Source organism: Tamandua tetradactyla, chromosome 6, assembly GCF_023851605.1.
Source record: "Tamandua tetradactyla isolate mTamTet1 chromosome 6, mTamTet1.pri, whole genome shotgun sequence".
NCBI classification, from domain to species: domain Eukaryota; kingdom Metazoa; phylum Chordata; class Mammalia; order Pilosa; family Myrmecophagidae; genus Tamandua; species Tamandua tetradactyla.
The window spans coordinates 181,948,864-181,975,061 of record NC_135332.1 but is presented as its reverse complement, the minus strand read 5'-3'; the positions used below and the strand labels follow the sequence as shown (position 1 = coordinate 181,975,061).

Genomic DNA, 26,198 nt, shown 5'->3' with positions numbered 1-26,198 from the left:
TGATTTTTGTCCAATTTTGTGAGAGATGGTAGGGTGGACAGAGTGAGAGAGACAGAGATGGAGAGAAAATGGTTTACGCAAGGGGAACATGAGCAAGGTGCTTGGCGTTGTCCCCGCTGCTGCCTGCCCTGTGGGGAGGCCCTGCCGGCCGGATGTGCTTCTTAGGAGCGTCCCTGTGGCCCGAGCCCCGGCCTGACACTGTCCTTCGTAGAGAGCAGAACTCGCCTCCCGTGGGTGAGGCGGCTGGCTGCGTGCCCACCCTGCTGCGCTGTGGGCCGCCCACCTCGGGTGAGGGACGCGCATTGGAGAGGAGAGGCGCTCACTGAGCTTTTCGGCTGTTCGTCAGCCCCCAGCTGGGACTGTCCCTGCCAGGTTTGAAATCCCAACCATCCTGCTCCCAGGCGGTACCCCTGCCCTGCGAACACCTGTGTAATCTGGCCTGGGGAGATGTTTTAACACTTAGAATAAGAAACTATTAAAAAGTCTTTAAGTAGTAAAGGACACATCAAGAGCTGCAGGGTTTGATGGCTTAGCACTTGGCCGTGGGTGGCCGCGAGCACAGGTACTTGCACCGTGCTGCCCGTTTGCTTTTTGCTTCCCGTAGGGCACGATTTGAGTGCTTACCCTGAGTGTGACATTCCAGCGAGAAGCCCCACGAGAACGACTCTACAAGACAGAGAAGAGAACCAGATTGTCAACAGCAAATCGTCTTTCAGGGAAGACCTCGTCTTGTTGTCCAGGAAACGACCCCACGTGGCCTCTGGCGAGCAGGTGCCCGGGGCTCCAGAGCCAGGTGATGTCACCACACCCCATCGCACGCCCCTGTGCTCGGAGTCACAGGTGTACCTGACGATTGGGGAATGCCAGGACAGCGCAGGTTCACCCGAAGAGGAGCGTCCGCCTGACGTTGGGTCACGCCTGCCAGCCGACGGGGATGCGCCTGGCCCAGAGGCTGCCCAGGGCGCAACCCTGACCTACATTGACGTGGGTCCCAGTGCCGAGAATCCCTGCGGAGCCACGCGCACGGCAGCCGCCTGTGCCCAGCGTGAGCGTGGCGTCCCCGGACAGGACGGCGGCACACTCAGGGCCATGCTGCGCACGGGGCCCACGGGGAGAAGCCATCAGAAGGCCGTCCCTGCAGACCAAACCGCATCCCGTGCGCCGGGCACCCTTGGGAAGGGAGCAGACCGAGAGGCCAGAATGGTGTTGCTAAGTCCGAACCCCATCCCTTCCGAGACCTGTGACCCTGGGGGCATTAGGGCTTCCCCAAAGGAGGTGTCCGTGCTGCCTGGGGCCCTCGAGAGGTCTTCTTCCCTCATCTCTGACTCGGGCATTGAGAGTGAGCCGAGCTCGGTGGCCTGGTCGGAGGCGCGCAGCCGGGCCTTGGACCTGCCGGCCGAGCCCGAGGGGCTGGCCCGGAGGCATGCGCTGCACAGGTGCTCACTGGAGGACGGGCCCACGGACAGCAAGGCCAGCCTGCCCAGCGGCATCCAGGCCTCTCTCACCTCCATCAGCTCCTTGCCTTTTGAGGATGAGGAGCGGGAGCTGGCACTCACCAAGCTGACCAAGTCTGTGTCCGCTCCCCACATCAGTAGCCCAGAGGAGGTGGCCGGGGAGGCGGAACCCAGGCGGCAGGGTGGAGGCCCGCAGGCCACAGGCACGCACGGCCAGGGTGCAGCGACCCTGGGGAGCTGCTCTCAGCACTGGGGGGGCCCTGTGCTCCAGGGGGCTACGGCCACCCATTCCCCTGCAGAAGTAGTCTCAGGTGCTGGTGTCCATCAGGCTCCGGGCTCTGTAGACACAGAGAGTCAGGCTGACCCCCAGAGACCTTGCAGTGACGACGGCAGAGCCGAGACCCCTCCAGGGAAGGAGTCCAGAGGCCCTGATTTCACAGTGCCACACGCCATCGCACCTGAGCCCCCGGACAGCAGGTTCTTCCATAGAGCATCTTGGGAGACCCCGAAGGCTCAGCCCGAGGACTCGGACGTGGGGAGAGGTGCACTTTGCGACGGTAGCGTCGCGGGAGAGGAGGAGATGGCCCACCATCAGGTGCCTGAGCTCAGCGGCACCCCGGTGCCCCACGCCATCGGCCTGGACCCGGCAGGGGTGCGGGGCAGCTTGCCTTGCATCACTGATGGCTCCACATTGGACAGGGCAGCCGAGGCCCTGCAGGGGCCTGGACCTGAGGCAGGAACTATGGCCCTCACTGTGACTCACTCCACGTCCCTGCAAGTGTCCAGAAGCCAAGAGCTGAAGGCAGGCCCGCCCGCTGTGGGGGCCCAGCTGCCCCCGCCCGAGACCTTCGCCCTGGGCGGCCGGAACACAGCAGAGGTCCTGAACTTGTCCGTGTCCTGCACCGCAACGTGCCTCCCTTTCTCATCCGTGCCCAAGGAGACCCCGGGCAGGGCCGGATTCTCCTCCAAGCAGACCCCCTTGCCCATCACCCATCAGCCGGTGGGCTCCTTTGGAGTTGTTTCCACCCAGGCCAGCAAGTGGGGGGAAGAGCTCAGTGAAAGGATGTTTAGGTAAGCTGCTGACCAGCATTTTTATATTTTTGCACATATTGCTCAATTTCATACATATTATTTCAAAATGGAAATAATTGTATTTTCTGATTTTAATAAAGTAATATGGTCCTACTGTAAAAATCAGAAAATGCAGATCATTATCAGGAAGTAATATTTATCAGCAATCCCAACTCCCCTAAATAGCCACCCCTGTATACTCTAACACACTTTTCTTTATATGCATCTTTATTCTATCTATGTATGTTTTTATGCAAAATAGGATCATTCTGTACAAACACTATACATTTTTTTCTACTTAATATATTGGAAACATCACTCCATGTTTATAAATCTTTTTATATACAGTTTAGGGTTTCTTAGCATTCTACTGTATGGACCATGATTTATCAGCTAAACCTTCAGTGATGGACATTTAAGCATTGCTTAGACTGTAGGATGACAGATGACTTCTGATGAGCTTCATCGTCCCTCTATTTTTACCCATGTCGAGAAGCCCGCTCTTTAAGGGTCTTTGGGAATAGGACCTCTTCGTAAGGCTTACCTTCTGAGCCCCGGTTAAGTCTGTGGGTTTCTTAAGTTTGCTGCCCGTTGTGGTGTCAGAGGCCCCCCTTACTTTGTCTGTGTGTTGACTCTGTATTCATATCACTCCCTACTATAAACTGTATATCTGATGAAACGTATCACCGAATCATTTAATATCCATCTCTTCTACTCTTTCTGAAAATGCTAACAAATTTTGATGTTCCCAAAAGCAATTGCACAGGCAGGTAAACATTGGAAGTTTTGCTTTATAAAGAACCTTAAATAATCATTATGTGACACTTGTCATCAGTTCAACTATCCGTACCGGCCCTGTCCGAGGCCTGGCCTTTACTTACTCACAGTCCAGCAGGGAGACAGATGACGGCAGGAGTGAGGGGTGGGTAAGTGTGCATGGTGAGGCCTGCAGCAGGAGCTCCTGGCTTTGCTGGGGCAGTGGGTGAAAATGGGGTTAGAGGCCGAGAGAGGCTTCGCGAGAAGATGCCCCTGGGCCAGGTGTGGAATGTAAAGGCGGCTCTGATGTTGAGGACGAAGAGGAGATAATAGAGAACACACTTTTTACAATTTATGTTACTCCAAGTCCTAAGCACGTTGCATAAATTACACCACTTAGTTGTAAAACCAGTTCTGAACATGGACAGAATACCTAGTTTGCCTATGCCTGGGAGGTGCCAGAGCTGGGTTCTGACCAGGCGGCCTGTCTCCTGGCCGCTTCATCTTCTCAGGGACCAGCAGAGGGTGCCCTGGGCAGGTGGGAAAGGCGCTTCAGAGAGAGGCCCCCATGCAAAGCCGAACCATGGAGTTTAGGCAGGAAATTGCACGACCTGTGTTGTTTCTGGAGACTGGGAGTGGAGAAAGGGTGCAGCAGAAGCAGGGACGGTCAGTCCATGGTGGCCTTTTCAAACATTGCCTGGGTCTCCAGGGCTGGATGGAACTTAGGGGTCCAGTCGTCCAGTCTCTGAATCAGTGCATGAACCACAGAAGCCCAGAACCCAAACCAGTAGAGCTTTTGGTTGTCTTGGGGATTCTCTGCCGCCTTCAGAGTGGAGCTTCAGTCCCCACTTCTCCCCTGTGGGGTCAGACACAGCCCCTGCTGCTCAGCGCCTCCTTCTCTTGCACAAGTTCCTCACTCCCTTCCACCAGCCCAACTCATTTCTCATTCAGTGCGGGATACCCAGTTCGGCTTGTGATTAATTGGTATATTCTCCAGTTTTTATCAGGCCAAAGAAAAATTTAAAAAAGAACTGAAGATTGAAGGATTTCTGTACAGTGACTTAACTGTACTAGCTTCTGATATACCATATTTCCCACCAGAGGAAGAGGAAGAAAATTTGGAAGATGGGATTCACCTGGTGGTCTGTGTCCATGGCCTGGACGGTACGTTCTTCTGACAGTTTCTCCCTCAAAGTGCTCCAGTGGGGGGGTTCTAGCGTCTGGAAATTAGGTAGATCATGTATCATTAGCTGCCCTGGAATGCCAGTAATGCTGCCAGATACAGGGAAACGGTGTGGGCTCACTACCTAAGAAAACATCTCTCAACACAAAGGATGTGTTGAATGAATGAATTATATGAATGAATGAGTTTAATAAAAGAATGAGTGAGATAAATAAATGAAAAATAAAGAAAGGAAAAATTGGAATAATGTATTAATGAAATAAAAGGAGGGGTGGAGTGAATGGATGGATGGAATGAAATTATGAATGTGATGCACGGCTAAGCAAGTTGCATTAATTCATGGAATGAATGGCTGTGTAGAATGGTTCCCTAAGGTGAGATATGCAGGAGAGTGAACACGTAGGCTTGCCAGCGAGAGCCCAAGGCTGCTTTGCTGTCTGTTTTAGTCTCCACTCGCGTGTGGGGCCCCTTTTAGCATCAGACACAGGAACATGTTCTGGGATTACAGACATCAGGCTCCTAATTTGGGAAACTTCTCAGCTGAGGGAAATCAGAAAACACAGGCCTATGAGCCCAGCGTTGCAGAAGAGCTGTTTGCGGGTGCTGCCGAGGCGCCGGGGGAGCTGATCCGCTTCTCAGGTGTCTCGGATCCGGTAGAGCTTCAGGTCCCGCGGGCGCCGCGCTCCCCGGTGCTGTCGCCACGTGATCAGGTGGGACGCGGGGCGCGCCCGCGGCCCCTCGCCCCACGCGGGAAGCTGCGCCCTCCCGAGCCGGCGGGCCCGCAGGGAGCCAGGCTGGGGCCTGGGTCTTTGCGGCTCTGGCTCTCGAGCTCCTCTTACCTCGCCTTGATCTGACACTGGAATGTGGAGCCAGTTCTCGTGGGCGCGCGGTGCTCGCTGTGTGGGCGTTGGTGAAAAGCCAAGGAGAGGGGGGGCCGTCTACGCGGTCCCGCGGGTGAGGGCAGAGGGGCAGGGAGTGGCGGTCACTGCGCTTCCGTGGCGTGCCCTTCTCCGCCCGGCTGTGCTCGTCGCGGTGGGCGCTCTGCCTGCCCTGCGCGGGGGCGGCGATGGAGGACGCGCGGTCCGTGGCGGTGGTGCAGTGAGAGGGGACGAGGAGGAGCGGGAGAGCGGGGCGGGGGGGGGCAGCCAGCACCGGGGTGTCACTGCTCACGGGCCGGGCCCATTCTCGGTGCTGAAGGAGTCTTAGCATCGCCGACCGTCACGGCCTCTGCAGCGGCCGCCGCCGCGCTCCTCGCCCGCAGATGGGGAAACTGAGCGAGAGGCAGGCTGAGCAGCGCGGCTGGGTCTCACCGCCGGCAGGGTCGAGCCAGGGCGAGTCCAGGCTGTCAGGTTGGAGAGCCGAGGGTTTTATTTTTCGTTACAAACACGAGCCTGTCTTGGGGTCCCTGCGCGCACTGTCGCAGTGTTTTCGTTGCTCTGAATCGGCTGAGTTCGCAGAACGCAGGCGCTTCCTGCCTTTAAAGGAAGGGGTCACCCGCAGTCCCTGGATGCCCCCTCGTCGTTTGGTTTGTGTCCGCCCCTTCCACAGCTACGGTTTGTTCCCCGAGGCAAATCCAACTGATTGGAATCCTGGACCTTGTCTTGTTCCTAGCTGACCCTTTATCCAGCCACTGCTTGCGTCTTCTCACAATCCTCCCAGACCTCGTCTGGCCGTCTGGTTACTGAAAGCTTTCTTTGTGGCTCTCAGAAAATAAAAGCAGCTCCTCGTTTAACATGGAAAGCTCTGTATGGTCTGACCCTCTGCGTTTTGAGCCCCTGCTCTTTGCTTTCACGCACACTTGTTACCTTTACATCAGTTCACTCCCCTTGCAGGGGTGCAGGCTGCCCCGCCCACCTGTCTTCTCCTGGGCCTCCTCTGCTTTCCCTGAGCACCCTTCTCCCTGCTTGACTCGGCACGTGCAGCCTCTATACGTTCCCTTCCCTATCTGTGATGTTCTGGAATTTCAGGATTTTTATTTAAATCAGTGTGGTTTTGAACATCTGTTTAAAAGAGAAACTTTCAACCACCTATGCTGTGAATAAAATACCAGGATGCTCTGTCACCCTCTAATGGTGAGATTGGAAAATAAGTCCAATGAAAATGAAATGTTTTCTGAAATTCAGCAAGTCCTGTTGCCCAAAGGCTTTGAGCCTGAGACTTGCTTTCTCAGTCATGACGGAAGAAGCTGTGGAATACACAGCAGTTTCTGACCGGGGCGTGCACCGAGACCCCTGTCGCTCGTCAGCTCTAAGTAGATTCCCAGGGTCTGTGGACAGCTTGCAGCATGCGCCTCTTACTCAGGCCACGGTCAATTAAAGGAGGCAAAAAAGAACCTGGTCGGGTCAAACGCTTCTACTTGTCCCTTCCTACAGATGGGAGAGGAAAAATGTTCTAAAAAAATATATGGAGACGCTTCACCAATATTTTCACTATTTCAGAAAACTCAGCAGTTGATTACAATAGTAATAAGAGTAACAATAAAAGGGGGGATCAGTGGGAGGAGAGGAGGGGCAGCCCTGTGCATCTGCTCGTATTGGACTAACTGTGGACTGGGCTGGGGCTCTGTGGTTTCTGCAGGGAATAGCGCAGATCTCCGGCTCGTAAAGACTTTCATCGAACTGGGGCTCCCTGGAGGAAAGCTGGACTTCCTGATGTCTGAAAAGAATCAGGTACGACAACGACACCTCTCCCTGAAGCATGGCGCACAGGAGCCAAGGGAACGTGGTCATTCGCGGACAAACGTGGGTGGGGGCCCTGCCCTGAGGCATAGGGGCATGCTCCAGAGAACACGGCCTGCAGAGGAGGTGGGTGTGCTCCTGAGGGAAGGTGAGGAGAGGGTGAGACGTGGGGCCACATGAGCTGACTGGAGCTGCCGATCTCACAGGTGGCAGCCTGAAATGTAGATGGACCTGGCATCCCCGGCATGCCCTAGGGGAAGCTGTGTCATGTGCCTGGTGGGACATGGCCACGACCCCTTTACAGACGGGGGACGTGTGGGGTCTCTGCCGCTTCAGCGTAGCTGGAGCCTGGGGCCTTGGTGGAGGTCAATGTAGGGGACGGTTGAGAGGCCCCAGGACCACTAGGAGAGGGTGTTGTTGAGTATCGGTTCCCGCTGTGGAACTTGAGATGGATGGGCCCTATGAGCATCTGGGACATGGAACTGCTTGTAGCTGGAGGGTCCTGGGAGCACTGGAAATGGGATTTACTAAGAATAACTAACAAACAGGCAGTGGACGGCGCTGCTCATTCCTGTGCCATTACTGCTCAGCTCTGTGGCCTCTCGTTTGAGGCCATGTGCTGCACATTGCCAACAGGTGAACCTGTGAGGAAGAGGAGGGAAAAGCGGTTATGCAGCTTCTGTTGTTGCTGAGTCCTCTGTACTTGCTCTGTAACTTAGTGTTCACAGCAGTCCTCCTATCCTCTTCTTACAGAAGAAGAGACAGAAGCTCCGAGAGTTACTCAGGGCCCCGTAGTCAGTTCATCCTAGGTGAGAGGACCTCAGCCACCCTCCAGGGCAACAGTCCAGTACACACCCAGCTGTACCATCTGGTCAGGTCAAGAGGGAGGAAGAGATACTGGCTGCCCAGGACATTGGGGGGAGAAGCAGGAACCTTGTGCCCAGCCCTGCCAGATGGGTGTATGTGAGGTTTTCTCTGCTGGAAGCTGAGTGTTCCCAGCAAGAACAGTCTGGGCAGGAAAGCAGCCTTCTCTTCGTGTACATCCATCTCAGGGGCAGGCCCGTTGCAGCTGGGTCTAATCTGGACACCAAAGGGACTTCAGACCAGGTCTTTACACGAGACCCGTAACTGGAGGGACTCAGTACACTGGTCACCCAGAACAGTTGTGTTCCTTTACTGGCGGTTCCTTCATGAAAGCTGTAAATCCCATACGAAGGTAGATTTTTGGTGTATTCCTTGGTAAACATCCTCACTGTGAAGTTCTTGATGCATTATAGATTTTTTGGAACCTCCTCTCACTTCTGGGTCATTTCTCATCATGGTCAACTCAGGCCTTGTTACCATTCCATTGATTTAATAATCTATGTGTTCAATTGAATTAGCACTTCACAGATGAGAAAGCAGGCTTGGAAAGGCTAGAGGTTAACGATGGCGGGGCCCATATTAGGGACACGGCCCATCTGTTACCTAATCTTTCAGACCGCCCAAGGAGCAGGCTGTGTCACCCCTTCCAGAGACTAGGGGAAGCAGTGGGCTTGAGGCGATGGGCGCCTAAGTAGGGCAGCTGCTGTCCGCACACGTTCGTCCCTGCCCCATGGAGGTTGAGAAACTGCATCGTTTTGTACCTCTGAGCCATTGGGCGCAGGTGGCAGCATGTCCTCTCTCCCTCCTCTCCTCCCCCCCGGGCTCCCCCTTACCCCAGAAGGGGCTCACGAGACCTCTGCGAGCCTGGGGAGCCGTGCATGCAGGACGGCCCCCCAGGAGATAGCCTGCCCGGGGCACCCGCCAGGTGCCGTGTTTGGGGTTACACGTCCAGTCTGATGGGTTTTCTCTGTGCCTGCCCTTAGATGTTCGACGGTGTGAGGTAGGTGCGCTCCCCTTCCTGCGCCCGAGTTCTTTGGCCGTCCCTGCACAGGCAGGTGGCTTTGTGGTCCTTCCTGAAAGTCAGCGCCTTCTCCCGGCCTCGTGGCGCAGTCTAGAAGAGCAGGCATGGGGCAGGCATGGGGTGCAGGCCTGGAACTTGGCTCCCACACCCCACAGCTGCATGCACCTGGCGGGGGCCACCCCATGAGGAGAGAGGGCAGGACTGGGGCCACAGGAGGTGCCAGCATGGGCTTTGCAGCAGGTGTTCCATTCCCCCCCGTTTCTCCACCTCCTCACCTTTCCCTTTAGTTTTCCATCACCCCCCTACCCCCAACTGGGGATCTCAGTCTGTGGGTCCTTCCCCTGAGGTGGGGTCACTTCGGCTTAGGCACTGTGGCACTGAGAAGGCAGTGGTCATCTAGCGGGCCCTGCCCTGCCCTCACTCTGACCCTTCCGCCTCCTCTTTCAGATGGACACATTTGCAGATTTCGATACCATGACGGATCGGCTACTGGACGAGATAATCCAGCACATCCAGTTGTACAGCCTCTCCATATCCCGAATTAGGTAAGGGAACCGCAGGCCATTAATGCGGGGGGCAGAGGTGCCGTTGTGAGGGCTTGCTGTATACACGTTTGGAATGGGGCCTTCTGTGTACGGCCAGGATAAGCTAATTTGTGACTTGAAGGAAATTCTAGATTAGCCTTAGAATTTGCAGCTTTCCAAGTCACTGAGGTTCTGTTTCCATCTGTTAATGGGACATGCACCGAGATAATGTGTGAAAGAGCTGAAGAAATTACCTAATAGGACGTTTTTAATCCGTTCTAAATTTGCCTCTATACTGTAACACATCCCTTGTTTTAAATATTTAAATGATGAGGATAGCAAACAGCTTGCATCTTCTGTACATATTGCACAGTACTAAACCTTGACACACCATCCCATTTAGTCCTCAGAAATAAAAAAAAAATTTCCTCGTTTCACAGATGAGGAATCTGAGGCTTACGGAGTTTAGATAAAAATAAAGGGATGCCACCGAGACACTGCGATTTCATAGTCTGATGTCCGTCTCCTCCCTTTGTCCGTTGTTTGCTGCCAGAAGAGGGGGGCGGCGCACCTCTCCTATGCCAGGGGCTCCGTAAAGAACTCCTGGGTTTTTAGGGTGTTGGACCCTTGGACCCATGAGCGGCAGTACGATTGGGTGGGCTGTGGGAGGCATCCAGACACAGGTGCTGAGAGAGCCGCAGCTCGGGGGACACTCAAGGGGTTCACGGGGATGGAAGTTGGGGGGCAGCCAGGCCGGCTCTTGGGGCGCCCTCAGCCCTGAGGTCGGGGACTGGCCTGTGACTGCGTGGGGCAGTGCAGAGCCCAGATGTCGGCGTGGGAGACAGCCGAGGGGCGTGGCAGATGGCCAAAGCTGGCCACGGAGCCCACCCTCCACACCAGCTGTGCCACGGAGACCCGCCGAGGGGCATCAAGGCCCTTTTCTCCCAGCCAGCTCCCCTACATGTGGGGGGATAGCTGACCCCGAGGCTCCCGACAGCCCGGCCGGCAGTGAGTCCCCGCTGTACACTCACCAGCCGTGTCTGTCCCGAGCAGCTTCATCGGCCACTCGCTGGGCACCATCATCGTCCGCTCGGTCCTGACGCGGCCCCGCTTCCGGTATTACCTCAACAAGCTGCACACCTTCCTGTCCCTGTCAGGGCCCCACCTGGGGACCCTGTACAGCAGCAGCACCCTGGTCAGCACAGGTAAGGCCCTGGTGACCACAGGTGAGGCTCTGGTGAGCACAGGTGAGGCCCTGGGCAGCTCAGGTCAGCACAGGTGAGGCCCTGGGCATCATAGGTAAGGCTCAGGTGAGCACAGGTGAGGCCCTGGGCAGCACAGGTCAGCACAGGTGAGGCCCTGGGCAGCACAGGTAAGGCTCTGGTGAGCACAGGTGAGGCCCTGGGCAGCACAGGTCAGCACAGGTAAGGCCCTGGACAGCACAGGTCAGCACAGGTGAGGTCCTGGGCAGTGCAGTGCAGCACAGGTAAGGCCCTGGACAGCAAAGGTCAGCACAGGTAAGGCCCTGGACAGCACAGGTCAGCACAGGTAAGGCCCTGAACAGCACAGGGCAGCATAGGTAAGGCCCTCCCCAGCATCCTCGGCCCGCAGTGGGTCACAGGCAGGGAGGGGCTCCCCTGGAGGGGAGGCCTGAGAAGCTGAGGCCGAGGTGGGACCCCGACAATGAGGGGACACTGCCCAAGTCCTTCACTGCCCCTGAGCCTCAATTCGGTTGTCTATAAAATGAGGGTATGTGGGTGTGAGTGTGCCGTGTATATGTGGCTCACAGACCAGGTACGTGCATGTGTGTGGGTGTAGAGGTGTGTGTGCACACATACGCACCTATGAGTGTGAGCAGTGGGTGCATGAGTGATAGGATTGGGGATTAAATGAGAAATACGTAGATTTTAAGTTACTAGTGTGTGTGGATATAATAGAAACATTATAAACTAATAATATGTATGGAAATAATGTAAATATTATATGGGGCTGAGGGCCGCAGGGCTGGGAGGGAATTGCAGGGCTGGGGGCTGCTCGCCTACCCTGGGACACGTGGGTGCCACTGAGGGGGCTGACCGAGGAAGTGGCCTGAGTGGAGGAGGTCAGTGGGCCAAGTATCGACATGAGGCCGCCCCTGTCGCATGGCCGCCATCCCTCCTGCGTCCCAGCGAGGCCGTGTGCTCCCCCCAGCCCGAAGCCCTGTCCTGCTGCCCGCCGGCCGCGGCCTGCTGTCCCTTCTACACGAGACTGGTTTGCTTCGGGTTAGCATCTGGACTGCTCACACACCACGAACGGAGCCCTTTTCTCGTCTTTCCTCAAGCCAAGGACATTGTCTTTGGGCAGAAACATATGATTTCACCCACATGTAATTTTTCCATAATTATGAAGTAATGGTTCAATATCACAAAGTTAAAAATAAGACATTGCCAATAATTCTTCTTCTCTAGGACATCTCTTCATGTGTGAGTCCGTTTTACTCTCTTCACGTGCACATACTTGTATTGCAGGGACAGCATATGTGCCCATGTGCCCTCCCCGTGCCCGCGTGTCCTCCCGGTGCCCGCATGCCCTCCCGGTGCCCGCGTGTCCTCCGGGTACCCGTGTGTCCTCCCGGTGCCCATGTGTCCTCCCGATGCCCGCGTGTCCTCTGGGTGCCCGCATGTTCTCCGGGTGCCTGCGTGTCCTCGGGTTCCCTGGTCCCTGGCACGTTGGTTTTCCTCTCGGGATGTCGCATCGGCACGGTCAGGGATGATGCAGACAAAGCATTCCTGCTCATTGGGACCCTCAGTGTGCCTCGGGGTGGCCGAGGTCCTGTGCTGAGGACTCTCAGCCCAGGCTCAGTGCCTGGGAGGCTGAGCAGGTGTAGACGGGTCTTCGTGGCTGCGGCAGCCAACCCGCCCCCACCCGACAGTGTTTTCCTCCACCCGCCCATCGCTTGCTGATGTGTCTGCCTTAAAACCACAGTTGACTCATCCTTCCCCCCCTCTTTTTCGGGGCTCCCCAGGCCTGTGGCTCATGCAGAAGTTGAAGAAGTCCGGGTCCCTTTTGCAGCTGACCTTCAGGGATAATGCAGATCTGCGCAAGTGTTTCCTCTACCAGCTGAGCCAGAAGACAGGTGGGTGCTCCGTGCACGGCGCCCAGCCATGGCCAGCCTGGAACCCAACCCATGCCACTGCCGTCTTCCCCGCCTCCGGAGGTGCTGCTGCAGGGGCCCAGAGACCCCGGGAGGCCGCGTGTGCATGGCTGGGAGGCCCCGGGAGGCCGCGCGTGCATGGCTGGGAGGCCCCGGGAGGCCCCGCACGCATGGCTGGGAGGCCCCGGGAGGCCCCGTGCGCATGGATGGGAGGCCCCGGGAGGCCCCACGTGCACAGCTCAGCCCCCTCGCCACAGGCCCCCCAGCCACCCAGGTGCCAAGCTCCACCTGGAGACCCTCACCCTGCCGCTCCCCTCCCCCAGGTCCCACCATGTGCGTGTCCTACTGCACCGCCCTGCAGGGCCGCCCTTGCCCATGTGGTCCAGCGTGTCCCCTACGAGGGTGTCGGCTGGAGGCCAGCTGGGCTTCGGGGCGCACCTCAGCCCACGCTACCCTAGACTGGTGGCCAGCCAAGTTTGTGGAATCGACCACCTGGGCAGCAGGTGCCTGGTTGGGGCCCCTAGGCCCAGGCCGGGAGCTGCTGACCAGCGGCCGGGCCAGGGACCCGCTGCCGTCCTGAGTCCCTGTGTGTGGAGGCCACGCACCTAGGCCAAGTGCAAGACCCCGTCTGCAGCGGGGTGGGCAGCGGCACCGCGGACGGGGCATCCCGGGGCTGCTTTCCGAGGGCAGAGGACACGGGGGAGAGCAGAACTCCCACATTCATCCCCCAAGGGGCTCCTTAAGGAAGCCCAGAAGGCTTACTCACTGCTTAATTGTCGCTTATCCATCCTGGGGCCTTCCACGTGACTGCACAGCGTCCCTTGCCGCAGGGAACCAAAAGGTCTTCCCTGTAGGACACAGGGACCCGGGCTCAGTGAGCTCTCCCCTCCGCCCACTGCCCACCCTTAGCTAGGGACTGTCCCCCCTGCCCTCGGCTGCCCCTGCACGTCAGATCCAGACACAAATAGCGTGTTTCCTAGGTCCTTGTGCACACCAGAGCGTGTGAGTCAGAACTACTGGGTCAAAAGCACCCACCCAGCTTCTTGTCACAGGGCTGCAGTATTTTAAAAACGTCGTGCTGGTCGCTTCTCCCCAAGACCGCTATGTGCCATTTCATTCAGCCAGGATCGAAATGTGTAAAACTGCCCTCAAAGACAGACACACAGGTAAGCCACATTTCTTTTGGTGAGGATTTTCTGATTTAAAAAGTAAAAGGAAGGTCATAAAAATGAGTAGGATGCTTAGAGGTTCTTGGAAAATGGTAGCATAGGGCTGTATTTAATCCCAGAGCTGAGTGTTAACATAGCTTCATTTTGAGGGATGAATAAACTGATGTGCAACGAAAAGTTGTGTGCTTATTAGATTGGGGAAACTGTCGGGTGCCAGAATCGATTCTGGGGTATAGACCAGAAGGAGGCAGGCCTTCCCTGGGTGGTGTGGCCTGGGTGGATAGCGAGGTGTACAAAGCACTGAGTCAGTGGGTACAAGGTGCACCGTGCTCCAGGGCACTGGACAGGTGGGACAGGGCCAAGAGCAGAGCCAGACAAGGATCCACGGGGGTGACATCTGGGTCGGGTTTTAACGGGTGAATAGGAGTCTTCCAGGTGATCAAGACAGGCAAACATGCTGGCATTTAGGGCTTCCCTTGATAAATTAATTACTTCTATCTGGCACTTTGAGATTTTAAGTAAATGGTATTTTTGTTGTGTTTTAAGGCCCTTAAAAACAGTCTGTCAAAGGTCCAGAGATTTGTTGCTAATGTGTATGTGGATGTATTCAAAACTTCTACCAGAATAGAGGAAATCCTATAGGGATATGATGAAACAGTATTAAAAGTTAACTATGCCACATAAAATATATTGTGCTTTTCACCATCCAGTACATGTACTGAAAAATACCCTAAGGCACATTACAAAATAATATTTTTTCTGATTGAAAGTGCTCAGTTATAGAGCATGGGGAAAAGATGGTGCTGTTTAAAATAACTGTACTCATACCTGATCTTACTTCAAGAGATTCTACCTCTTACACTACTAGCCTCTTTATTTTTCTTTCATATTTACAATTTTGTATCTTGCTTTTTGATTTAGTGTAGTGTCATAATCATCTTCCTATGTCAATAAAATGTCACAAATACAAATATATTTTAATGACTATTTACCTTATTGTGGTTATACTACAATTTAGTAACCAATTTTCCTCTTGTTGCACATAGAGGTTGCTTCAGGAGGTTTCTTAAAATAATAAATCACGTTGGGTTGGAAACCTTTCTGGAAACATTTTTTACAAATTTCTGTGATCTCATTATAGTAGATTCCTAGCAGCAGTATCTTTAGAAGAAAACTATCAGTGATTAATAATACTCGCAAAGTTTTTGATATCTTGTCTTCTAAATAGATGATAGCAGCTGTATCTCGACCCTTTGGGTGTCAGTGCCTCTCTCATGTCTGAGCTTCAATTTTGTTTAAAGATAATTGCTAATAATTTTTTTATCTTCACTTTTCTGACATACATGCTTTTCTTTTTCTTTTTTGGCCATTTCCATTTTTCCAGTTGTCTGCAGGACTCTATTATACACTGAGATCCAAGAGTCAGTGACCTGGTTTTCAGTTTGAATTTTAAAAAACACAGTCTGGACGGTTCGCTCCCAAACCTTCTCCCCTGTGTGGGCGCCTGCTTACCTCCCCGCCTACCCTCCCCTCTCCTTGCCACAGAGCAGCATTTTGGGTGACGTTTTAACTGTGGTAAAGGCTTAAGGAGGGTGAACAAACCATGGCCCCAAGCCAAGCTCATCCTCCCCGGGCGTGTGAATAAAGTCTCGGTGCAGCACACTCACGCCCCTTTCTGGGGTGTCTGGCTGTTCCCAGGCCCTTCCAGGCAAGGATGGAGCCCGGAACATTCACCGCCTGCCCTTTCCAGGAGGACCTTGGTGACCCTGTCTCTAGATTAGTGAAGTCCTGCGTCAGGGACCAGGCTCCAGGATAGACCATGCCCTCTGCTTGCACCATCTCATCTAACCTTTGCAAACCCCATCCCAGAGAGGGCTGCCGTCCCCATGCCACGGATGGGAAGACTGAGACCAGGGCAGACACAGAGCAGGAGCGTCTGCAGCTGAGCCCTAAACCCCGGCCATCCGTCCCCGGCTCTGACCAGTTGCCACCTTCCCTGCCTCTGTGACATTTTTCCTGAAACACAGCCTGGGGTTGTTGTTGATTAAGATGAGCCTTTTGTGACTCTTTGCTCCATTTTTAAAGAGCTCATATCTTTTTCCCCAAACTTGCTATTCTTCAAAGGATACTCATGTATGACTTTAACTGAGTAATGACCCTGGCAGTCAACCTGAAAGAAAATAGTGGCCTCTTCCTTTTCCTAATATCATATTTTCTGTAGTTTTTAATGAGCATCAAAGAAGTATGATTTAATTAATGGACTCATGTAAACATCTAGGGGAGTTTGATATGGAGCTGACTTTGTATGCCATTATTGCTTTTGTTTTGTTTTTCCTTAAAGCTACACAGATGTTTCTATTTCTCAAATTTTGAAATAAAATGCTTCCCAGCCAACTCTTTCTCTCCATGTCCCCCAAATTATTTAGTACATTTTCATTTACAAAATCTGCCCCCACCCTGAAAGTCAGTCCAAATGAAAACAGGACTTTATTTGAGAAAAGGATAATAAGGGTTTGGCATCTATGTGATGCATTTCCGAGGGTTGCCATGAGGGACTGGGGCACCAAATAACTTCTCAGCAAAAGTGAGCTGCTTGAAAATCACTCCATTTTGAGCAGCTTCTTTTCTTTTCTTTTCTTTTCTTTGTTTGTTTTAATAACCTTTTGGTCTTTATTGCTTATACAATTTTAGCAAATCTTCATATTGGTGAGGTGACGATGTCCACTTATTGGGGAAGGTCACGTAGTGTTTCTGCGATTATGCAGCTTTCATGTGCATCATTTCACAGGACACACAGTCTCTACCCAGTCCCTGCAGCGTGCTTTACTTCCCCATTCCTGTGATGCTGGCTTCTGTCCCCCATCCTTGAAATTGGTATGGGGTGACGATCTTCCAGGATCTGCTCCTATTGCAGTGACTAGTATTCTAAAATCCATGTGCTCTTGGGGCGGGTCCTGCCTTTATTTTCACCCCAGTTTCTTTGCAGCCCAGTCAGCATGGCCAGGATACAGGTTTTCACAACCCAGTCCCTGTTATCTCAGCTTCATGTTTTCAGCTTCCTCCACCTCGCATGTCTTCCCAAGGCGGGGTGCTGTAGGCCTTGCTGGGGCTCCCCAGGGCACTACAGGTGTGGGGGGCCCCCAGGGTGGACTCGGGGCCACACTGCACTCCAGACAGGCCTGGCACTTGGCACCCGGGAAGCTTCTCACCACCACACACATTAGTGTCTCCCCAGAAAGTCAAGGAAACCTTCCCGGCCCTGGGATGCCTCCAGAAGACTTCTGTGCAATATAAATGTTGCAGTGATGGTTTTGCAGAAGGAAAGCGCATGGGGCTGGTGGGGGCTACCCTTGGGCTCGGCGGCAGGTGCGTTTGTTTCTCAGGGGTGCAGGGGTGCGGTTGAACTGCCCGGCTCCGAGACCTGCTGCAGTGCCGCAGCGTGAGCGAGTCGCTTTAAGGTGGGAAAGTCCGTTTGTACTTTCCGTTAGAAAGACGAAAACACCCCCAAAGTTTGTCCCCCGCCCTGGTCTCCCGGGTGGGTGCAGTTGTGAAACGCTGCAGGACGTGTGCAGGCACACGGTGTGTGTGTGTGTGTGTGTGTGTGTGTGCGTCAACTTCTGTTTCTCCATCGAGGTGTGTCTCCACCTGGGTGGACCCCAAGTCAGAACTTGGTGGACCCTGTGTGCCCCCCGCACGCCCCTTCCTTCCCTGGCCCCTGCTCGGAGGCCCCCAGGTGGTCTGGGGCTCTGTTCTCAGGCATGCACCCAGGGACCCCACCTCCCACCTCTGCAGGGATCAGAGCCCAGCCCACCCACCTCACGTGCGTCCTCCTGACCCCGGGGCTGCCTCAGCTCGGCCGTGCCGGGGTGTCGCCTGGTCACTATCTCCTCTCTGAGACCAGTGGAGATGGCAGCACGGCCTCCCACAGTGGGGACGCCAGCCCATCTCCACAATTTCAGGTCACATCACAGCCCAGGGGCTGCCAAGGAGGCTGCCTGTGCCTGGGCTCCACGGGTGGGGAGCAGCAAAGCAGACTCAGAGACTCCAGACCCAAAGGGGGGCTTGTCACCTCTGCCCCCCACCCACAGGGGCAGGTGGTGGAGGCCAGGGGTACACCCTCCACATCCCCAGCCCACCTCCCCACCCCCGCCTCTCTGTTCCATGTCTCCCTTTCTGAGGCTTGAGATGCAGTCAGCATGAACGAGCGCCAGGTGTGCTGAGTCACTTCTCCTTTGACATGGGTTTGGTTGCCCATCCATTTGGGCTTTTCAGTTTGGAGAGCAGGTGTCTGCCGCATCCTAGTTTTCAGGCCCCATGGGGAGGAGCTTTCTCCAGGGCTCTGGGGACCTCTGCTCTGGCACCCAGGTCTGCAGGTTTGGACTAAAGTTGGAGCATCACTGAGTGCAGTTTTGGGCAGTGAGCCCACATATCACCCACCTGCCGCACACCACTCTCACAGGCACACACGTGTGCAAACGTCAGCAGGCATACATGCACAGCCTGGTATGTCCACACCCACACGCGCACACACACAAGCATGTGCACACAAACATCAACAGTTTTGCAAAGTACCTAGACAAACAGGACTTCGGCTTCATTTCTTGTTTGTTTCATGAATATTAGAGGCAGTTTGGAAACCCGCTTAGGAGGTCTGCCCCGGGAATAGGAACTTGCCAGTGTCCAGGCTTTCCCTTCGTTCCTCTGGCCTCCACACTGAAACTGTGCCCCTCCCTCCTGCAGGGCCGGTTTATGCCGAGATGGTCAACAACCTCCTGGCGCCTCTGGCCGAGGCCAAGGGCTGCACGCTCATCCGACACAACGTGTTCCACGCGCTGCCCAGCACTGCCAACGCCCTCATTGGCCGAGCGGCCCACATCGCCGTGCTGGACTCCGAGCTCTTCCTGGAGAAGTTCTTCCTGGTGGCCGGACTCAACTACTTCAAGTAGCAGCCTTGGGGACCAGGCCTTGGGGACTAGCCAGAGCTGTGCAAAGCCAGCTGTACGCCCCGTGGGGATGTGCTCCGAGGCCGGCACAGGGTGTGGACGTGCGAGGACAGGCGCCACGGGGGGCGGCCGGGTGGGGCTGGGTGCGAGGACCCTCGGGAAAGCTGAGCCGACGGGAAGAGACAGCAAGCTGGCTCGGATTAGCGGAGCTGCCTGCAAGATGCTCTCCTCTCTAGGGGATGTGACCAAAGAGGGAGGCAGAGTGCTCCGAGAGGCTGCCCAGGCCAGCGGGTGCCATCAGGGGCTCACGGACGGATGCTCCAATTTAACCAGATTTCTCCAACATGTCACTAGCTCACGGCTTCATCCTTTGGATTAAGTCAAGTGCACACAAGCATTTCAGAACTCAGGTTAAACTCTGTGCAGAAGTGGAACATATTTGTGTAAATATAATCCTTAATAGATTCAAATGTGCCACTTGTTCAAGACAATGCGATATCCATTTTCACTCTCTCTTTGTGGTTTCTCAACAAGGGAAAAGGAATGCTTCATAAATCCCAGTTTTATTTCATAAGAGCAGTGAGGAGGGGTGATTTAAGGTAAGGAGGACTTTGGTATTGTTAAATTCAAGTTTATTATGGACAAAAATAATCATAGGTAACACTTTTGTTTCACCTTCTTCCTCAGGCTTTCTCTATGCAGAGCCCTGGTCGCAGGTTGTTTCTGTGATTGCTCACATCTCTGTCTGCAGTAGGAATGGGGACTCAAAACTGAACGTAGTGTAAGGGGGCACTGAGCTTAATGCAGACGCGTGTGAAGCTCCTGCTGATATACTTCCAAAGAAATGCTCTGTTAGCATTTGATGCAACTGCAAAAAAATAAAAACCATTGACATGGCCAGCTGCTTCTCCTCTACATGGAAGGAGAAAGCATCTCTATGGAGGACTGCTGGATTGAAACCTCAGGGGGCTCTAAGAAGGGTGCTGGTTATCTCTCAATCGAAATGTCTCCCTGCCTTAGGAAAATAAAGGGCTAGGAATGGTCAGTATAGATCAAAACTGAGAGAGTCAGGAACAGAGGTGAGATCAGAGGAGAGAACAAGAGCCAGATCCGGGACTCAGCTTACACCTTTACTGGCAAGAGACCCGAGAGGAAGGGTGGAAAATGTCCTGGCGCTCAGGCACATTCTGAGCTAAAGGGACTAGAGAGATGGGGCTGCCCTGTGCCAGGACGGCTGGGGTGGCTGACACAGGGCAGCCTTCCGGAATCCTCGGGCAGGCCTTAAAATAAAATCAGAAAGAAAAGCAAGGCAGGAGCAGGTCAGACGCTATCCAGAGGCAGGTTTCTGCCGGTGGATTTAGGGTTTCCCTGAGCGTCTGCTCTGCACGCTCCCTGTATCCTAGTCTGAGCACACGCGGATTGCGCAAGTCCTCTGGCCACTCTCCCACCGGGTGACCCTCCAGGTTCTTGAGTTCGTGCTGGGTGCAGGCTGTGGCTGTGAGCAGAGTCCCCGCGCTCTGGCCGGGGATGTGCTGTGTCCCCTCGCCTAGACCAGAGCCTGTGCCCCGCGCAGGGCAGTCATTCATAGCATCTTCCCTGTGGCCGCCTGAGGAGCCCTGCCCCCCAAGGAGCTCGTTTCCTTTTGTTTCCAATTCCCACCAGCGACACTGGTCATCCCTTGTCATGTGAGAGACCTGTAGCCAGCATCACGGAGCCGATCAGCGTGGTCGTCTTTGCAGACAGCCCAACGCCATTTTTAACTTCCACGTGCTGTCTGGACGTAGGGAAAGCTACGGCAATAAGTGCCCAGCTGTGGGGCACATCTCTTTCCAGGGGGTGCTCTGCTGTCTTGGTAACCCCTCTGGCCTCTGAGCTTCTGTTGTAATTGTCTAGTAAGTACATCTCTATATTGTAAATAAGAGCGTCTGATGTGTGTCATGCCTCATTTGAAAAGGCTTTTTTATGTCTCTTTCTATGGAAGTATAGAAATCTAATATATATATATATATATATATACATAAAATAAATATATGCACATATAATGTAAAGCAGGGACATTCTATTATTGATTATAAAAATTATAAACAAAATGCCTGCCAAAATAATGGTCTAATATGTCTTCATTCTCGGCATAATTTTTGCTTTTTGTTATTATTATATGTTAAGTTTCTCCAAACCAGTTAGGAATAAACATTACTAATATTAAGATTAATTGATATTTGTTGCTCAAGATCCAAACACGTTCAGCAAAGCAGATGTGGACGGAAGGTTCCCCTGGGGCTGGGTAAATGCCTCAGTGGCGGGGGTGCGGACGTCAGGGAAGGGGAGAAAGCGTCTTCTTTCGGCTTCTGAAGCTCACAGACGTTCACTGGGTTCTGATCTGTGCACAGAGAGGTAAAGGCACGGTGCCTTCCCCAAATTGCGCAGGGGAGACCCAGGCTAGTTACAGTGTGATGGGATTAGGTCTCTGCCGGACACCGCGCCGGGGCCCCAGGTGGCCTGAGAAGAGCCACTTTGCTGCCTGAAGGGGGGCCTCGGGGCGAGAGTGGAGCACACCTGAGAGGAGGGGCCTCCAGCTCCCACGGGCCGGGCAGGAGGAGGGGCCAGCACAGTCTTCCTGGAGGGCTGGGGTCAAAGGTGGACACGGGCCGAATGAGAATGGCCAGGTGAAGGGACACTTGGGGGCAGTGCCCTTCAGGGGGGAGTAGAGTGAGCAGGAACAGCAGGTAGACTGGAATGGCAGATGTAAAGTACTCTCACTCTCTGAAAGAGTGAAAAAAGTGAGGCTTGAGAAGTTGTGCATGGCATTATTTTTCTGGGGGAAATTTCTATTAAAACTCGTAGGGAAATTTCCACTCAGAGTGGGAGGCACATCTGCACGCTCCATCCATCCCTGTCAAAGGTGGACTCCGCAGAGACCTGCCCCTCCGTGTTGTGAGAAGACGGGGCCACCTTTGCTTCATGCATTCCTGAGATTTCCTTCTGAGGAAGCTGGTCCAGAGGCCTGCTGGCTCCGCTCCCAGAGAGACGCGGGAATGAGTGACGCCACTCAAGGCCACGTGGAGGGGATGGGGTTAAAGCGGTGATGATGATGGTGGCAGTGCTGTTGCATGGAAGCAAGTGGCATTTCTAAGCTGGTATTTGAAGAGAACATGCCAACTGCTCCTGGATCCTACATTCACTGCCCAGGAAAGTCACTTATTTAATCCAGTGCACAGCTGGGCAGCCTGGGGTGACTTGCTCAGAACTACAGCCCATCATTCATCAGGTATGTCCTGACAAAAGGCCAAGTGCCAGCCGCTGCTCAGAAGGTAAAAAAGGAAGGAAGAAGGATGTCATCACATCCTCATGGAGCGCGTGCCACGGAAGGGGATGCAGTGAGCAGGAACATGTCGAGTGCGGCAGAGACCAAGGTCCAAGATGAACCGAAGGGAGAACTAACATAGTAAATTAACGGCAAAGAACAAACGAGAAATCATACATATGATGCTGGTTTTCTTGTAAAGAAGAAAAACCTTACGTGCAAGGGCCTGGGAGAGGTGGGCAGTTCCACCCTCGATGTGCAAGGTGACAGTGTGTACCTCTCCCCACAGTCCAAGCAAGTGGCCATAGATTAGAAACCCTGGTGTTAGGGATGGGCAAGGCCCCCGGATGCAGTTGCCACTTTGTTTCTATTTCTTACTGCTTGCTCTATTGTTGCTCTGGCTTCACGGAATATATGTCTGAGCGTGTGCAGTAGCCAGGGCTCTGCCTGCAGCCTCGCGGGTTGTGTGCGGGGAGTGCCCGGGGAACACCAGGCAGGAGCAGGGCTGTGTGCCCTTCCAGCCTTCTCAGGGCGTCTATTTCGACATCACAGGGAAGGCAGATGCCGGTCTGTAACTGACAGAGCCCAGCACCGTGTTCGAGCATCTGGATCAACCTTTTAATGCACTCGTTCACTTGTGCGTTCTTGTCTCACTACCCAGGCTTGGTCACTGAGCATCTGCTATGTACTGAACACTGCGCTGGTTTAATCAGAAAAAATACAAATCACAAAATCTTAAACGTCCAGACGAATAATGAAACATCTTATTTGTAACTATTAGTTTTTAATTTTAATCATGGGATCTCAGAATTGGGAGAGGAACAACAGTTTGTTTAATCAGGACTCTGCTGAATTGCACCAGGAGCGTCTCCAACTATGAAAAAGCAAATTTGTAATGACGGTGGCATTGCAGGCAATAGAATATGCTGTGTTTTTTAAAATTTAGATAAAGACATGCTACCATGCAGATTTTCAAAATCTTTAAGATGACTTCCCAACTTTTTCTGTGTCCCTTCCTCCTTTACATGCTTTAAAACTTTATTTTTATATTTTTTGCCTTTTTAACTTTGATTTCAGTGGAGCCTGGGAATTATGCTGGGGTTACCAGGATGGAAGATGCTGTGGAAATCTAGAAAAAAGATTTGCTGAACACTTCTCGTGCCTCTTCTTATGTCGGATAGCAATGATGCCCTTATTTGCACTGGCACAAACTCTGTAAATCCATTTTAATTTGAGGGAGAGTATAGTACCTGCCGCTGTTACACAGAGAAAAGCCTTGATTCCACGGAACTGGAAACAAGTGGGTATTGCTGGGTAATGCTTTTGTTAATCTCTAAGCCAGGTTAGTTCCTGTATTTGATCTGTATGTGTTTGTCAGGGTTCTCTAGAGAAACAGAGCTAAGAGGAGAGATCTGCAAACAGGAGGGGAAGAGAGGCTCTTCAGACATAGTAACGGAGAAACACAGATGAACAACCAGGAATGGAACAGCCAGCCAATCATCTGGTGATGCTTATTGACAGAAGGTGGAATGTGCTAGTTCGAAAGTGCTGTGCACCCCAGAAAAGCCATATCCTTTAATCCTGATTCAACATGTAGGGCGGAAAATTTCGATTAGGTTATGTCCTCAAACATGTGCTGTGCCCTACTGTGGGTGGGGCCTTTAGATTAGATGGAGATGTGACTTTTCCCATTCAAGGTGGGTTTTAATTAGTTTACTGGAGTTCTTTAAAAGGGGAAACAATTTGCAGAAACCTCAGATGCAGACGCTTGGAGAACAGTTGCTTCAGAGCTGACAGGGACACGGATGTTTGGAGATTCTTGGAGTGCTGATGGAGCCAGCAGATGCCTAGACTTGAGCAGAGCCCAGCAGATGCCACCATGCGCCTTCCCATGAGATGCTGAGCAAGCCAGAACCCAGAGCTGTCTCGGAGGAGCTAAGTGAAGACCCACAGACACTTAGAGAGGAAACCACTGGCATCAGGAACTGGGAGCGATGGAACTGGAGACGAGGACCAGCAGACGTCAGCCACATGCCCTCCCAGACTGGCCTTCTTTGAGCCAAGGTCTCTTTCTCTGGATGCCTTAGTTTGAATGTATTTATGACTTTAGAACTGTAAACTTGTAATGCAATAAATTCCCTTTTTACAGGCTGTTCATATCTGTTATATTGCATTCTGGCAGCTTTAGCAAACTAATACATAGCCCAAAGTCTGCTTCCCCTGACCCAAAGTCTTCCTTTAGCTGTGTCTGAGCACATTCTTCCGCCCACATATCCGTCTCTGTCTGCTGTTCCCACGTTAGGAATGTCTGATCATATGCACCCGGGATCAATTCCCTGGACTAAATGGTTCCTGGTGTGGAGACTCTTACCCGGGGAGAACCTGGGCCTAGCGCCTTATCATGGGAGCTCAGTGCTCGTTCTTCGTCCCTCTCTGCAGCATCTTTCTCTGTGCACCTAGAAGGCTCCAGCATTTGGACGTGGCTCACAGGAGGTACGTCTAATCACTGCATGTATCCCTGCTTCCCCACCCAGCCTGGCACAGAGGGAGGTTCAATGAGTGTTAATTCGTATTGCTGGGCAGGGTGAGCTGCTCTGTGCAAACTCCTGTTTTTGCTTTTGCTTTTCCCTCTATCCTCATTCCATCCACACCCACTGGTTCTAGTGCAGAAAAGTTCTAACACTGGCTCATGTTCACCCTCTAAGCTTCTGAATTTCCAAGAGGAAAGTGGTTCACGACAGGAGAAAGAGAGGTAGCTTTGAATAGTGGGAAGAAACACTCAATCTCTGGACCTCAGTTTTGTATTCTGTGAAAGTGGTGTGAAAATACCCATAGGGAAGGGAGCTGGGGATGTGCACGAGAGAGGAGCCAGTGTCGGGGACCACACCTCTCAGAGGGAAGGAGTTTGTCACATTTTGGGGGGTAGCTTGAGGATGTTGTAAAGGGCAATCATAATAAATTCAGAGATTTTGCAGATGAACTCAAAATATTTCAGGAATGCATCATTTCATTTCATCTTGAAGGAGATGATCTTGTTGAAACTTTAAGGGTTTATGCTTCCTTCAGTCAAGCTCTGCCATTTTGACTCCAGGAGCCCTGAAGTGAAGTTTTACAGAGTCAGTTCAGGGCATGGTTGGAGGATGCATGTAATAAAATGACCTCCTGCTCAGGCACATGGGAAGGAACTGTCCAGCTGAGAGCTGAGCAGAGGCACAGCGTGGCACAGTGGAGAACCATGTTGCCTCTAATTTGCGGTGTCTGTAAGCTTCAATTCTGTAAATGTCACACAGAATCTTCTGCCTTTCTTCAAGCTGCAAGGACTTCTTGAAATTCTGTCAGCCCAGGGTTAGACTGCAAAGCCCCCTGCATCATCCTGCTTGCCCTGGGGAAGTCAAGTGTTAGCCAAGGCCCGTTCCAGTAACCTGTGCCAAAGTCTTCACTCCCCACTTTAAAGAGGCACCTCGTTCTGTCCCAGGTGCTCTCTTCTCTTTCTGTAACTTATATGAAACTGTGAATTCACTTTCATTCCCTATTATCCCAACTTCAACTTGAAAACTTTTTTCTTTTAAACACTGTTTAGTCTCTGCCTGGCTGTGTGAAAATGCTGGTGTCTAAAGGTATTCATCGGATGTGACCCTGGGCTCCCAGAGTTTCTACTTTGGCAGGGATGGACATGCACATGACCAGTCCAGGAGCAATCTAGGAGGCAGGAGGGCAGGGGGACCTGTGCGGAAGGACGCCATCCCTGAGCCTCGGGAGTAGGACCCAGGCATCACGACAGGCCATGTGATGTGGGTTGTGCCGTGTAGCTGGACTGCGCAGCCTCATTGGTGACCAGCCCCAGAGGGCAGTGTGGTAGGGGACTCGCTGGAGGACAGGGTGAGTGTCTGCGTTGCAACCGCTCTGCGAAGACACACTTTCTCCTGAGCAGCATGTCTCCTGTCTGTCCTGGAAGCTCTGTGACTAATCGTTCTGCTTATTTTCAAATAAAAAGACAGAAATAGGTGATCAGAAGAGTGAAACGCACAGCAGCCACACCCAGGCGCAGGCCAGGGAGCTGTGTGCATTCACGCAGCACACACGGCCAGGCTCGAGAAC

General features: G+C 53.2%; 1 protein-coding gene across 14 annotated transcripts in view; it reads left to right on the top strand.

The window, feature by feature from the left end:
• FAM135B (family with sequence similarity 135 member B) overlaps window positions 1–20,712 on the top strand; it is a 260,070-nt gene extending 239,358 nt beyond the window's left edge. For all 14 annotated transcript variants that reach the window (XM_077167760.1, XM_077167756.1, XM_077167759.1 and 11 more), the window contains 8 exons: window positions 605–2,525; window positions 4,279–4,445; window positions 7,042–7,133; window positions 9,475–9,572; window positions 10,605–10,756; window positions 12,556–12,666; window positions 13,737–13,850; window positions 18,594–20,712. In XM_077167760.1, the coding sequence (XP_077023875.1) occupies window positions 605–2,525; window positions 4,279–4,445; window positions 7,042–7,133; window positions 9,475–9,572; window positions 10,605–10,756; window positions 12,556–12,666; window positions 13,737–13,850; window positions 18,594–18,799 (2,861 nt within the window). In that variant the 3' untranslated portion in view covers window positions 18,800–20,712. The remainder of the gene's footprint in view (window positions 1–604; window positions 2,526–4,278; window positions 4,446–7,041; window positions 7,134–9,474; window positions 9,573–10,604; window positions 10,757–12,555; window positions 12,667–13,736; window positions 13,851–18,593) is intronic.
• The last annotated feature ends 5,486 nt before the right edge of the window (window positions 20,713–26,198 follow it).